The sequence below is a fragment of the Hemicordylus capensis genome, chromosome 1 (genome assembly GCF_027244095.1).
Source record: "Hemicordylus capensis ecotype Gifberg chromosome 1, rHemCap1.1.pri, whole genome shotgun sequence".
Taxonomy (NCBI): domain Eukaryota; kingdom Metazoa; phylum Chordata; class Lepidosauria; order Squamata; family Cordylidae; genus Hemicordylus; species Hemicordylus capensis.
In genome coordinates, this window is record NC_069657.1 from 305,545,597 (window position 1) to 305,561,142 (window position 15,546).

A 15,546-nucleotide genomic window follows, 5' to 3' on the forward strand; every position below is an offset into this window, starting at 1 on the left:
TTTTTTCAACACAGTCTCTGGGAAAGGGGGAGGCTATGACTTTGATAGAAGCCATGGTGCCAGAGGAGGAGGGGTTAATCCTTTCCTTCTGAACTATTTCCCCAATCTAAATGATGCCTTCCAAAGCTGCTCTTACATTTGAAAACACACACACACACACACACACACACACACACACACACACTTTCTCTATGATGCTGATAGTAGCTTCAAGGGAGAATGGCATGGAGCAAAATGTGAAACACTCCTTTCCCCAGTGCTCCTCCTCCAATCAAATTCAGCCCCCCCCCACATCTGCTTTAAAGTAAACACTTTAAGATGTTGAGATATGTAGTGGTCCTCAGATGACCCAAGAAAGTCCACCTTTCTCCATGTTAACACCTGCTGCACTCCCTCAGAGTCAGTCTGGGAAACTCTTGATGATGATAGAAACCATTGGCTGCTTCTCTGAGGCACCAGAGTGCTGCTGCTTGCCAAGTCACCTGCAGCCTTTGATGCTGCTGAGAGGACCTGGTCCAAAAAGGCCTTGGGTACTGAGCACCCAGCACCAGACCCATAGAATCACAAGACTTTGATGTTCCATCAGCTGCAGCCTCAGTCTTTAGGGAAGAATCTTCCCATGCTGGTGTCTACCTTATGTTTCTTTTTCGATTGTGAGCCCTCTGGGGACAGGGATCCATCTTGTTTGTTTGCTTGCTTGTCTCTCTCCCTCTCCCTCCCCTCCACCACCGTAAACCTCTTTGGGAACTTTTGTTGAGCCTTTGGAGTCGGCAAAATAGATAAATAAATATCAGCCCTTACATATTTCACACTAAAAGGTGCCCCAGGAACAGAGAAGGCCCATTGTCCCACGGTGTCAAGCAGCAGAAGTACACGCTTCTGTACACTTGGGAAAAATCTTGAAGCAAGCTCTCCTTTCCTGCCCACTTTACTGTACTCTGGTAGCAATACAGTGGGGCAAGGGGAACACTTCAGCTGCCTCTGACACAAAAAAGTTTGCTTCAGAAATGCACATGTGCATGTGAATGCACCTGTGCGTGTGCACACACACATGCTCCATTAAATGAAAATTTTATTTATTTATTGTTAGATTTTATTTTTTTATTGTTAGATGTTAAATGAAAAAGTTGCTCAGAGATTCTTTGCAGACTGGGCACTTAAGACATCAACAGGTTTAAATCTTGTAATACATTTGCACACTATCTCATTTGCTTCTCACACAGAAGATGATTATGTACATTTTAACCCTCTCTTAGCAAGCACATGTCCCTAAATGTCCAATTAAAATAGCTATATACAAAAAATGATCTTCAGTAATTTGTCAATTAGCATTGGTTTTTACCCAATTCCCTAATTCTGTTGACCCACTTTCCTCTTGTCTAATCTGACACTATAGATGTTGTTTAAATGGTTTAGCAGAGAGAGAGAGAGCAGCAGCTTTGCTGCTAGTGCCAAGTTCTTTATTAATCTTTTGTAGAGTACAATGTGTATTGTCAAAAGAAACAGGAAAAAGGTAATAACTTCCCCTTTATTCTAATCCCTGCTTCTTTTCCTCAAATTGTTATTATTAGTCCAATTGATGCTTGGATGTCACATTCTTTTTTGCACACTGTATTTGGCAAAAGTGTGGAATTGTGTGAAAGTATGTATGTCTAATATATAGACGAGTAGATTTTCAAGAGTTGATCAAGACTTCCAAATTAATAGCCAGTGTTAATATCTAAACTGAACCAGCAGTTTCTGTGTACCTCTAAATACCAATATTAGAGACAAAGCATACGAGAAGGCTGTTGTCTCCATGACTAAGCATGTCCATTTCCCAAAAGGCAGGGATCAAAGCAGAGATCAAACCTCTCCAACAATGGCTGGTCTTGTCAGTAGATGGTAAAAGGTAAAGTGTGCCGTCAAGTCGATTTCGACTCCTGGCACCCACAGAGCCCTGTACAGTGTTGGCAAATCAGGATGTCTGCCACTTAGTCTGGAGGATGGTTCAGTAATTTCATTGTTAGGTTCTCTGGGAACCCCTAAAGGGTCTCTGTGTCCACTGGAACTTTGATCCAATCCAGCAGGACTCTTTTTCCTATCAGTTTGGCCTAGCAGACAAAGTTTATAGTATACCTACAGTAGCAAGACTATTTTACATCTGGTTTCAGATTTCTTTGGGTATCATCAATAATAATAATAATACCAAACATCTAAAACATCAAGTAAAATCAACCATCTGCTGTACATGGATGATCTGAAGTTGCATGGAAAGTCCCAGTCAGAAATTGAATCACTGCTTAACACAGTCTGTATATTCAGTAGCGATATAGCAGTGGAGTTTGGACTAGACAAGTGTGCTGCATTAATAATGAACAGAGGAAAAATAAGAAAAACAGAAGGAATAGAACTGCCCAATGGAAGCAAGATCAAGAACCTGGAAGAGAAAGAACCTTACAAATACTTGGGCATTCTCCAGGCGGATAACATTGCACACACTGAAGTTAAAAGAAAAATTGGAAGTGAATACATCAGGAGAGTTAGAAAAATCCTCAAGTCCAAACTCAATGGCGGGAACACCATACAAGCCATAAACACCTGGGCTATACTTGTTATCAGATACACTACAGGAATAATAGACTGGACCCAGGCTGAGCTAGAGACGCTGGATCGTAAGACCAGGAAAATCATGACCATCAATCATGCTCTGCACCCCCGCAGTGATGTCGATAGGCTATACCTCCCTCGCAGCTCAGGTGGAAGAGGAATGCTGCAAGTCCATCAAACAGTAAAGAGGCCTTGAAGAATATATCAAGGACAGTGAAGAAGATGCACTTCAAATGGTCAATAACGCGAAACTATTCAACACCAATGAAAGAAAGCAGGCCTACAAGAAAGAACAAGTCAAGAACTGAGCAGAAAAATGGAGAAATAAGCCCCTGCATGGTCAATATTTGCACAATATAAGTGGAAAATCAGACATCACCAAGACCTGGCAATGGCTTAAAAATGGCAACTTGAAGAAAGAAACAGAAGGTTTAATACTGGCTTCACAAGAACAGGCACTAAGAACAAATGCAATAAGAGCCAAAGTCGAAAAATCCACAACAAACAGCAAGTGCCGCCTTTGTAAAGAAGCAGATGAAACCGTGGACCATCTAATCAGCTGTTGTAAAAAGATCGCACAGACTGACTACAAGCAAAGGCATGACAAGGTAGCAGGGATGATACACTGGAACATCTGCAAAAAAAATACAAGCTACCTGTATAAAATTCAGCCATTCCTGGTCCTTGGGAAGGACTCGATGTCTGGATAAAACAAACCAGTCAATAACACCTTTCTGACTGTGTAAATGACAAAATAATAATAATAATAATAATAATAATAATAATAATAATAATAATAATAATTTATACCTGTTATCAGATACACTACAGGAATAATAGACTGGACCCAGGCAGAGCTAGAGATGCTGGATCTGTATTATTATTATTATTATTATTATTATTATTATTATTATTATTATTTAAAACAGATATTTATATACTCCTCTTCAACCAAAGCTCTCAAAGTGGTTCACACCGAAAAATAAATAATATGCAAATGAGATGGCTCCCTGTCCCCAAAGGGCTCACAATCTAAAAAGAAACATAAGGCAGATACCAGCAACAGCCACTGGTGGGATGCTGTGCTAGGGTTGGATAGGACCAATTGCTCTCCCCCTGCTAAATTTAAGAGAATTACCACTTTAAAAGGTGTCTCTCTGCTCAGTTAGCATTCCTTATCTTGTATTTATATAAAACACAAGACAACTTACAAAAATATACAATATAGAAAACAAAATAATTTTAGTACACAAGGTACTCAATTTAGGACACAATTTTAGTATACCATTTAGTACACAAGTTTACACACAAGGTAAATTCCAGCACAAAACAAGCAAGCTCACTGCAACCTAGAGCCATAGTTCAAAGCAGCAGCATAAAATTTAAAATGAGAATCCTACAAAAGTCTGCTTAATTTAAATAGTTTTCATACACCCTAAAGCAAGGCAGGGAAAGGACCAGGGATGAAACTTCCAAAAGCCATTCCAAATCCCAGCTACCATGTTCATTAACATGGTAGATTAATTGAGGTGCTGGGTTGTTTTGCACAATTGCAAATTTGCACAAATCTGAGGGTAACCCCCAAATCCAAGCCCTTTCACCTATATTTATTATTTATTTATCGTATTTTAATACTGCCTGATTTGTAAATAGGCGATGTACAAATCCCAGCATTAAAATCACAGATTAAAATACATAAAACACAAGAAAAATAATATAAAACAGATTATTAAAATTATTAAAATTCTAATTAAAAGCTTGTGAGAACAGGAAAGTCTTGAGGGTCTTCCTGAAAACAAACAGAGAAGGAGATGCTCTTATTTCAGCAGGGAGCATATTCCAAAGCCCCGGGGCAGCCACAGAGAAAGCCCAGAGAAAGCACCAGATGAGCTGGGGGCAACTGTAACCAGACCTCTCCAGAAGATCATAAAAGGTGAGAGGGTTCATGACAAAAGAGGTGCTCTCTTAAATCACTCAAGCCATTAAGGGCCTTATAGGTAATAACCAGCACTTTGTATTTCACCTGGAAACACATCGACAGCCATATATTCCAAGTTCCTTCCATGTTTTACTGAAAATGTTTGTCCTTCTTCCAAACATTCCAAATCCAAGTGAGCAAACACAATTCCCAGATATTGTCAGTATAGGCACTATACACGAGCTACCAGTTTAATCACTTTCAGCTCAACACTAACCTATGGTAAACTCACTGGTCCACGTGTTGTGCAGAGTTAGAAGGGCAGTGTTTATCCGCCTGTGCTGCTGTGGGCTGTTGGTGGCTCCACCCACACTGCTGCAGGCTTGTAGTAAAGCCCCTGTCATTTGGGGTATTTGCATAAAAGCACAAATACTTTGACTAGCCCACTCACCTGCTGGAGGTACTAGATAGATTGAGATCATGTCACTGACATTCTTGTGATGTGTCTGCCATCTAACTAGCACTTCTAGAGCATGGGTGGGTTATTCAAAACATGTGTGCTCTTGCGCAAATAACCCATACCTCCAGGGCTTTACTGTGAGCCTGCAGCAGCATGAGTGGATCCACTGAGAACCTGCAGTAGTGTGGGTGGATTGGCTCTGTCCTCCTAACACTGTCTGCAAAGCATGTGGGCTGCTGTATATGCTGGATGGTACCAGATTCTTTCTTGCTGGAATCTGCCATGGAACACATGTTTCTGGGCCCCTCCAGTTCCCCAACTGATCTGATTTTAGAAGATATGGAACTGCCCAAGGATTCTGTGTATTCAGTGCGTTCGGATAGGGGTGTGCATGGAACCGGCTGGCCTGGTTTGGTTCGAGGCCGGAGTGGCCTTGAACGGAACCGGGCCAGTTTCGTCCGGCCCCCAATCAAACCCCCCCTATCTGGTCCGTCCCAGACCAGTCCACGATTTTTTTTTAAAAAAAATTTAAAGTTGATTATAAGTACCTTTAGCCCCTTCGGGGGGCTTGCTGAGGCCATGGGTGTGTGTGTGTGTCCGCGCGGGTTCCCTCTCCCCCCCGCTGGCCTTCCTCATCACCGCCGCGGCCCACTGCGGCCGGATAACTGATCATTTTTGGCCGTAATGGGCTGGAAATGATCAGTTACCTGGCCGTGGTGGGCTGTGGTGGTGATGAGGAAGGCCAGCGGGGGGAGGGGGAACCTTTGCAGACACGCACACCCCCACGGCCTCAGCAAGCCCCCCGAAGGGGCTAAAGGTACTTATAATCAACTTTAATTTTTTTAAAAAAATTGCGGACCTGCCGGACCAGACCCAGCGGTCCGGTTCCGGTCCGACGGAACCTGGGGGGTGGTTCGGTTTGACCCCGAACCCCTGGACCGGACCGCTGGACTGCTGGACTGGTCTGCACATCCCTACATTCGGGTAAAAACATATATTTAACTGCATGCTTTCCCCCACATTGTTGCACCACCTGTTCAGACAGAAATATGTGCTGAAATCTGTAGCTTTGATGACAGGGGAAAATGGGAATTTTTAAAAGAGGAAAGTGGAATGGAAATGCAAAAAAACCCCTACAAAGTTTGCATGGACTGGAAACTGATTGATTGATTGATTGTCACAAACTGCAGAAGTGTTCATGGGTGTACACCTGTCATTATGATGATGAATCTGTAGAACCATAAATGTACATGGCACATTATAGAGTAACATCATCATCATCATCATCATCATCATCATCATCATTTGATTTTAATAATAATAATCAATAAGCCAGTCAGGTCCCCACCTGAAGAGCCTACCATCCAAACTTTAATGAGGGAAGGAAAGAAGAAGAAAGACCAAGACAAGAGAGGATTATCTATCACTGTGTTAACATATATTTGGGTTTAGTATGAACAGGGTTTGAGGATTTTGGGATTAAGCCAGATACTTATTATTACTTGCACATTTTCTGTTTTGTTTGACTTGGTGGCATGTGCTTTGCTACTGGTAGTGTATATATCAGCTTTCATCTTGAAAATGTTATCAACAAAATGATGGCAGTCTTTATGGAACTCTTTAAAAGCATGGTTCCCAAGTGGAGGATAAAATGTTATGACTTTCAATCTATACGTTTGGAAAATGACTTTAGTAGATTTGCCTATGGAAAATAAGAGAATGTTTCTGTTTTTATGACTTTTTCCTTTCCCATTCTCAAAGAACCTTTTAATTGACAAATCTGATGGGAACAGAGACATCCATGTCAGCCCCCCAACAAGAACCTTTGGGCCCTTCTCCATGATATGATATCATCTTGTGTCTTTCCTTGTTTTGGAAGTGGCAACCTGAAGTGGAGCTCAGTGTGGTGTGCAGGATGGCTGGTTTGTCAGCATAAGCAGCTAACATGGACATTCCATCCCATTTGTGGATTCTGCTTGGTCGTTTTAATTTAAGCTCAAGAGTGGCACTCGGATCAGTGCTTGTGCTTGGCAAAATGTAAAGTTACATCAAGCTATAAGAAGCTTTCTTTTCCTTGCAGAAGATTGCACCAACAATTTGAAAGTTACAAAGAGCAAGTAAGAAAAATTGGTGAGGAAACCCGCCGCTACCAGGGAGAACACAAGGACGATGCACCGACATGTGGAATCTGTCACAAAACAAAGTTTGCCGATGGTTGTGGTCATTTATGCTCCTACTGCCGGACAAAGTTTTGTGCCAGATGTGGAGGTCGTGTTTCCCTACGATCAAACAATGTAAGTATTTCTACAGCATGTAATCAGAACATTCTTGATTCCATTGCTAAAGCATCCTATGCATTTAGATTTTGCTTTTGGTTTGTTGCATGCTCTACATCTTTACAGCTCCCCTCTCCCATCAACCATTTGTATTCAGTCCCCCCCCCCTTCTTTATGTTCTCCTGTTCTCAGAATTCCTACTCCATTTTTGTGCACGTTACAAATTCTAGGAAATTGATTCCCTCTAAAAATGTTCCTTCCTCAATTATGAAGTTTTATGCTCTTCTGAGCATCTGTATTAACATTACAAAACGCCCGGTTCTGATGTATGTCATCGTAAAAGTATACAGCCACGAATTAACCACATCTTTATATAGTTTGGCACTGCTGTCACTTGTCACACTGAACCAAATGTCTCATGGGGGAGCCATATTGCCTCTAGTAGTGTCTGGGCATGAGGGAGCCATTTCGTCTTCAGTAAAGGCCCTGAACTGGCATCTTGGTTGGGATAGGCAGGAGCTGAGCCCTTGCAATCAAGGCCATCTAAGTGCAATTCAGGAACACCTCAAGGGCTGCAATGGAGTGACATGGGGGCTGATGATTGGGGTGTTGTGAGGAGGTCTCTCCTCCTGCCCATGCCAAGTCACTTGCCCTCTTGCTGGTGCTTGGCTGGCTTACAGGAAGAGTGGTAGGGTGAAAAGGAGGACATATGCCTGTCATCTGGATATGTTTCAGATAGCTGTTTCTGCTGTAGAGCTCGTTGAAAGAGTCTGTAACTACAACACATCGTATATTTGGGTGATTCCAGAACTTGAAGCATTGCACTACATTGTATTCCCTGCAGGTGGTGGCAAGAGAACTTGTTATAGCAAAAACCCAATTTGCTGAATGCTTAATCATATCAATCTATGTCACATGTGTTGCACTGCATGTTGACTGAAGTTCTTCATTGGATGTAATGAGTTTTGGCTAATAACCATTGAGCCAAAATAATCTTTGACGTCTCATTGAATGTTGTGGTCCTAGCCAGGTGGCCCCTTCAAATAAATAGCTCGTGTGCAATTTCTTGTACTGCATCATAAATTTATTTTTGAAATTGTTTCATGTTTCAAAGGGACTTCCTAGCTAGTGCAAAGAGTGAGGGGAGTAGAGAAGACTGTTCATAAGAAGCTTCCCATATGACCCTGTAGTAGGATATCCTTTGGATGACTTGTTTAAATAGCAGCTTTATTGGCTTTGTTTCAGTTATGTGATACAGTGACATCCCACTGCATATTGATCCCATGCAAATATCACCAAAAGCGATAAAGTTTGCGAGTGGCCACAATTTGGTTAAAAGTTGTTTGTATCCATCTGCCATATTTCTCAAAAGCAGCAATGACAAGTTTCTGCAGCTTTTGGAACTGGACTCTCCAAAGCTTAGGGTTGCTTAAGAGAGAGGGAGAGGAGATCTGGTCTTGTGGTAGCAAGCATGACAAGTCCCCTTAGCTAAACAGAGTCTACCCTGGTTGCTCTGGGAAGAGCAGAAGGTTCCAAGTTCCCACCCTGGCTTCTCCAAGATAGGGCTGAGAGAGATTCCTGCCTGCAACCTTGGAGAAGTGGCTGCCTGTCTGTGTAGACAATACTGAGCTAGATAGACCAATGGTCTGACTTAGTATATGGCAGCTTCCTATGTTCCTGTGTTCAACTTGGGACATTTATAGAGGACAAGCAACTATTTGGGGGACCAAATGGCGGGGTTTTGTTGTTGTTGTTGTTGTTGTTTTGCAATAGGAGGAATACAGACCAGACACCTTTCCCCCCCTTTTTTTCTTTTGGTATTTATTGTGGTGGCCCATGTTCTGGGGAGCAGCTGGAACATTTTGTTTGCTCAGAACTCTTTGCTCTCATGAGCAGCCAGTAGTGGCCGGTGAGGGCTGAGCCAGGGGGGTAGCTAAAGTAAAAATCTACATATTCTCAAAGTATTCAATTTTTACCAAAACATCTATCTATCTGTCTATCTATCTATCTATCTCCAATAAACATATACAAATTTTATGCAAAGTAGAGACTGGAGTTGGCAACCCTACCCAAGCCACACTTCTCAAGAGCAGAGCCCCCAGAGCCCCCAGCTGTAGCATAATTGTGACTTTAAGTGATCTGGCTAAGGAGGACCTGGAGCTAAGATCAGAAGTAGCTTGCATTCCTGTTGGCTGGGGAACTGATGGAGTCTAGAAAAACTGGGACAAGTGCTGGATGTGGCCCATAGTCTCCATCCAGTTAATTTAGAATAGGAATGGCTAATACCACACTGGATCCTTATACATAATGTTATAGAATATGCTTTGTTCTAGTTCATATGCCCATTGTTTTCTTTGAGGAAGAGAGTTTTGGAAAAAAATTATTTCTAACATGTCAGTTCTCAGCATAGTTACTTGACAGCAACTTCTTTTGACTTCAAAAGGACATACTTCCAGTTTTGTAGGTTGTACTTCCAAATAAATGTGTTTCAGATTGCCATGGTAATGACTGAGTAAAATTAGTAAGTAGATTAGAATGACCATTTGGATAATAGCTATGCTATCAAAAATGGAGTCTTGAATTCTGATGTATCCATTCCATGATTATTTCTTTATTTTCTGCTAAAATCCTTCAAGTACCTGGGAAATGTGTATATTTTCTGTGCATGTAGTACTGCAATTTTTTGTTTAAACATGTTATTTCTTTTTGATAAATATTGTGATTACAGAAAAACTATAATTACTTTTCTTCTGTCTGCCTATTAATACTTTCCTCATTCTTTTTCTCTTTCCTTTATGTTTTTCTCCTTTCTCTGCTTCCCTGGATGCTTTCCCAAAGGAGGACAAAGTGGTTAGAATCCATGTTTCTTCATATATTATTATAATGTTACTAAATATATATGAAACCTATTAATGTGAAACCTTGAACCAATATTTTAGTTATTCACTGAAAAAACTAGTTACTTTCCTATACTGTATGCAGCTGTTAAAATCCAGAGAAATAACAAAGGGTATAAATATAAATTCACAAACTCAGTTGATGAATAGTTATTATATTAGAAAGGTTTAGTTGTCATGGCAGTTTAGCTGATTGAACCATTCAGTATACCTTTGGATGAAAAGCATGTCTTTATGGTGGATTTTCTGGGAAATCCAACATTAAGAATGACAGTGTGTGTGAACATTTGAAATATCTACTCATCCTGCAGATACTGTGCCATGCAATATGCACATTTTTCCTGATCCCCCAATGTGCCTGTTGGCATGGGGAAAGAAATCTTTAAAATGTTAAGGAAAATGTAGGTTTCTTATTTATCCTGGGAAAAGGGCAAGCCATTACTAAATTATAATTGACTCCAGCATAGTATCAGCATTGGTCAACTAAATTGCACTTTATTTCTAATATGAATCTTATGATAACTGAAATTGGCTCCTTCACTGTCTCACTCTGAAATAATTTGAGAGAGATTTATTGCACTCTTAAGGCAAGAAGGCAAGCATCTCTCATATAGTAAAGATAATAGAATTCATGTATTAATTCATTATGGACCATATTTGTGGGAAATAAAGCATATTATTGACTCTGTTTCTGAAATTACACTTCTTGTTCACTCATTTTATCTCTGCCGTATGCTCAGTGTCACTCAAGTGACTTGTGAATGCACTGCTGTGGGCTATAAGCTTCTTAAACCCTTGATGTGTATACAGTGCCACATTTTTTTTAAAAAAAAGTATTCAGTTGTAACATTATGTGTGTAGCTAGGGGGAAGCAGAATCTCATACATTGTCCCCATTCCTGACTTCCACACATTCAGCTTACTGTCAGCATGGGTCTCTGTGCATACAACTCTACATGCATAGGATTATTCATTTGAAATCAGGAATCTTGCCTTTCCAGAGTCTCTGATTGTGCAGAGGACATTCTGTGCATACTCACAGGTTCTATGCTGGAGTTAAGCTGAATGCATGGAGAGCAGGAATGGGGACAGCATGTGCAAGCCTGCTGCCCCAATTCTCCATGCCATTCCTAAAGGGTCAGATACACAGTGACATGCATGCTGTGGTGCTCATACAAGCCATTTTCCCTGACCCCTCCTTGCAGCTTAAGCCCCTGACAGCCCTCTCTACTCATAGAAAGTGCCTCCTCACAGTTTCTGGAGAGTTCCCCCTCCCCCGGCAACCTCCATGCTGCACCCCATGCCATTGTGAGCATATCCCTGCTGATACACCAACTGCATCCGTTTCTTGAGATCAATGACCTCAGGACAGTAGTGCATATGCTGGTCACCCCCAGACTTCTCAGGCGTGGAGCCAGCTGAGTAGCGGCCTGGGTCCAGCCCTACTCGGCGGCCCCCTCCAAAAAGTCTGTGCATGTGATGTCATGTGATGTCCAGAGGAGCCCAGAGCTAACTCCCCCCTCCCACGCCCGGGCTGCCGAGAGCCCAGGGGAAGCGAGAGCCCAGGGGAACTCTGCTGCCAGTTATTTCAGGCAGCGCGACTGCCCAATAGAACGTTTTTCCCTTCCTCTCCCTCTCTGGAGGGAGAGAAAGGGGAAAACGTCCTATCAGGCAGCCGACACTGCCTGAAATGATAAGCTGAGAGCTTGTTCGGGCTCTTGGTAGCCCAGGTCATGCCCCCTTTGCGCGTGACATCACACGCAAAGGGGGCGTGGCCTGGGATGCCGAGAGCCCTAACAAGCTCTCAGCTCATCATTTCAGGCAGTGTCGGCTGCCTGATAGGACATTGTCCCCTTTCTCTCCCTCCAGAGAGGGAGAGGAAAGGAAAAATGCTCTATCAAGCAGTTGTGCTGCCTGAAATAACTGGCAGCAGAGTTCCCCTAGGCTGTCGGTGGCCCAGGCGTGGGAAGGAGGAGTTCGCTTGGGGCTCCTGTGGAGCTCGAGTCATGGAGCTTCGGCGGCCTTTTCTATTGGCGGCCCAGTTTCTTTGAACCCATTAACACAATGGTGGCTACGCCCCTGGGCCTTCTCCATTGCTGCCCGGAAGCATTAGAATGTGCTCTCTGCTGAAAAAAGAGCCTCCCCAACTCTGACAACTTTATAAAAAACTGTTAAGACACATTTGTTCATTCAGGCTATTAATTAGACTTCTATAATTTAACATGGTTTAAACAAAAATTAATTGCTTTAACATTTTAATCTTTTATCCCCCTCCCCCCCGTAAACTGCCCAGACACATGAATGTTGGGTGGTATATAGATATGAGATATATATATAGCCAAGCGTCCCCTGGCTGTCAGGAATAGCTTTTCAGGGAAGTGCAGCCGGGAGGAGGGGGTGAGAAAGACAGTTTGTGCATGCATCACTATGGATACTACTCCTTGCTATATAGTTCTACAGTTAGTTGTGTCTTGCTTCAGTTCCCAGCCACTGAAACTTATTCTTGCTTCTTTTCCCCCTTGTGGCAAGTCCATTGGATTTCGAATTTTACGCCCCCCGGGTGGCCCTTTCCACACTATGTCTACCTTGAAATTCCTACACATGTCCTCCTTATTTCAGAGGATTCTGCTGTGTATTCTAGGATGCATTCTCAGTCTGTGCAAGCCACCAGCCAGACTTGTGGGAGCCTAACTGTTGCCTCATGATCACTGAGAATGTCAACTCTAGAATGTGCCAATCCATGGATTGGTAGTAATGGGGGAAAGTATTATTGATCTTCTCACCTGGGAACTCCTGACAAGCTTCCAATGAAGTTCAGGAATCCTAGAAACACAATTTGAGTCATCTTATGCTGGGGGTGGGGGAAGGAAATCACCCGCTTTGCAGTAATATGTCTAGGAATTGACACATGACTTTCTTACATTCTTGTGGATGAACTGAATCAATTGACTTTTTAATATGTTTCAGAAAAAGGTCTTGGTTTAAGTCTTCTATAATTCTAGTAGGGTTATCTAATTCCGTGCTAATTAATGAGAGGTGTTAAACTCGAATGTGCCATTTTAAGCTCCTGGTTTTCAGAAGATGGACATTTCAGTTTTGCATTTGTAAATGTGTTTAATCATAAACCAGTAACTAATGGTTCCACATTCCTTAGCTGTATGTATAGGCCAAACCTAGAAACTTGTTACCTGGACTGTTATCTTGGCAGTTAAATATATGATATTTGTGATCTGATCAGGTATTTATAATTGGAGCAGGTGAAATATGTACAGGTGTCTAACTTGGTCTGGAATCCAAGTCACATAAAAATAATTCCCATTGAACTTAGTGAGACTTATCTTTCAAGTAAACATATTTAGGATGGACTGCTAGATTTTTTTAGAAAATAAAGGGGGCAATATGTCAAAGATAACCACTGACAAACAGATTTAGATACTAGAACCAGGATTCAAAGGTCTGTGTGAGGGGTTCTGAATGAAGATTGGGGCTTCTAGAACTGTTCCTTCTAAAAGCTGCCCCTGTAAATATCTGATAGGCCATTACCAAAACTTGGAGGGATGTTGAGAGTTGCCTACAATGGGGCAAATATTGTTGGAAGAGAATCTTTAGGAATACACAGTGCATATGTGGGAATGCATGTGCTTGTCCAAGAGGTTCTTTGCACCCCAGCTTAGAGGTCTACAATAAATCAGTAGTCACACAACCACTGATTAGTGTTGGACAGGTACTGCAACATAAATCAAATTCAGTTTGGACAGGTACTTGGGCCTGCTTCACCTTCCAGTCTGCCTATAGTTCAGCTCTTTCAGTTTTCTGCCCATCTTCTGACTTTCTGCATAGCAGGCCTTCTTGTTTTAGAACTATCACTGATTCATATGTAGATATCATTACTTTAAAATTCTCTTGTCAAACCACACATGCTCAGGAAAATGTGTTATCTGATGCTATTCAGGCAGAGGCGTATCTAGAGAAAATAGCGCCTAGGGCAAACACTGAAATTGCGCCCCCTGTCCAAACATCTGACACCCATCTTTTAGCAATAGCAATAGCAATAGCAATAGCACTTACATTTATATACCGCTTTATAGCCGGAGCTCTCTAAGCGGTTTACAATGATTTAGCATATTGCCCCCAACATTCTGGGTACTCATTTTACCGACCTCGGAAGGATGGAAGGCTGAGTCAACCTTGAGCCCCTGGTCAGGATTGAACTTGCAACCTTCTGGTTACAGGGCGGCAGTTTTACCACTGCGCCACCAGGGGCTCTTTTAGATAACTTTACCATAATATCAGTTGAAAAATACAAGTCAAGCTCTTTAATCTTTTACTATTTCAAAAACGACTTAGCAGTGGATGTAGCCAGAGCAAAAAATGCTGGGAAACGACAAATTTCGGTATGCTGGGGCTCATGAAATACCCAAATGCTATGTGGAGGTGTACTTGGAAAACTAAACAGAAGTGCCTGTCTAATTCTCTACTATGCATTATAGCATCACCATTACATAAGTTTTAAAAATAAATGGAGAATTTTATTTTTCCTCTGAAAATAATTAAAGACTCTGAAAATAAATTAAGAAAATTAATTAAGAAAATAATCAATCAGTAAGTAATTAATTAATAATCAATAACTAATTATTATTTAATTATTAATAAATTAATTATTAATTAAATCATTAATCATTAATCATAATTAAATAAATAATTATTTAATAATTATCAAATGAGTATCAAATAATTAATTATTAAATAATTATAATTAATTAATTAAGAAAATAATTAATTAAGAAAATAAATTAACACTCTGAAAATAATTAAAAGATATGCAGAGTAAACTGTGTCAGTGCTTGGAATATATTCTAGTCTTTCAGAAAGACAGTTAAAATGAGAGAAAGAGAGCAAGAAATCCCCAGTGGGCCTTAATACTAAGGATTTCAAACTGATTCAAAGACAAACTCACCATTAATAACCATATTATTAGGACATCACATTTGACTCACTTATCACAAGAAGCAAAGTAAGAGCAAATGAATACAATCTTAGCTCATAAGCTTCAGCTCAGTATTCACAAGCCCTGATTCTCTGTGCCAATCTGAATACGTGTACAGTGTCTTATATTATTATTTTTTATTTTTTTTTAACCTGTAGCCCCTTCGGAGGGCTTCTTAAAGGCCATGGGGGGGGTCTGCAAAGGTCCCCCTCCCCCCGCTGGCCTCAGGGCCTCTCAGGGACAATTTGAGCATGTGCGGTGGCCATTTTTAAAAATAATCTTTTTTTTAAAAAAATGGCCTCTGAAAACAAAATGGCCACCGTGCATGCTCAAATGGCCTCTGCAAGGCCTGGCATGGCCTAGGGCCTCACAGAGGCCATTTGAGCATGCGCGGTGGCCATTTTGTTTCCGGCAGCCTTT

General features: G+C 41.4%; 1 protein-coding gene across 47 annotated transcripts in view; it reads left to right on the top strand.

Moving 5' to 3' along the window:
• The window catches only part of RIMS1 (regulating synaptic membrane exocytosis 1), a 382,988-nt gene that overhangs the window by 116,098 nt on the left and 251,344 nt on the right, over positions 1–15,546 (top strand). For 38 of the 47 annotated variants that reach the window (XM_053286844.1, XM_053286809.1, XM_053286810.1 and 35 more), the window contains 2 exons: positions 7,048–7,261; positions 10,082–10,093. The exons of 1 other annotated variant lie outside the window; for it this stretch is intronic. In XM_053286844.1, the coding sequence (XP_053142819.1) occupies positions 7,048–7,261; positions 10,082–10,093 (226 nt within the window). Of the gene's footprint in view, positions 1–7,047; positions 7,262–10,081; positions 10,094–15,546 lie in introns of those variants that run through there. 8 more of the 47 variants (XM_053286849.1, XM_053286835.1, XM_053286812.1 and 5 more) reach the window with 3 other exon arrangements.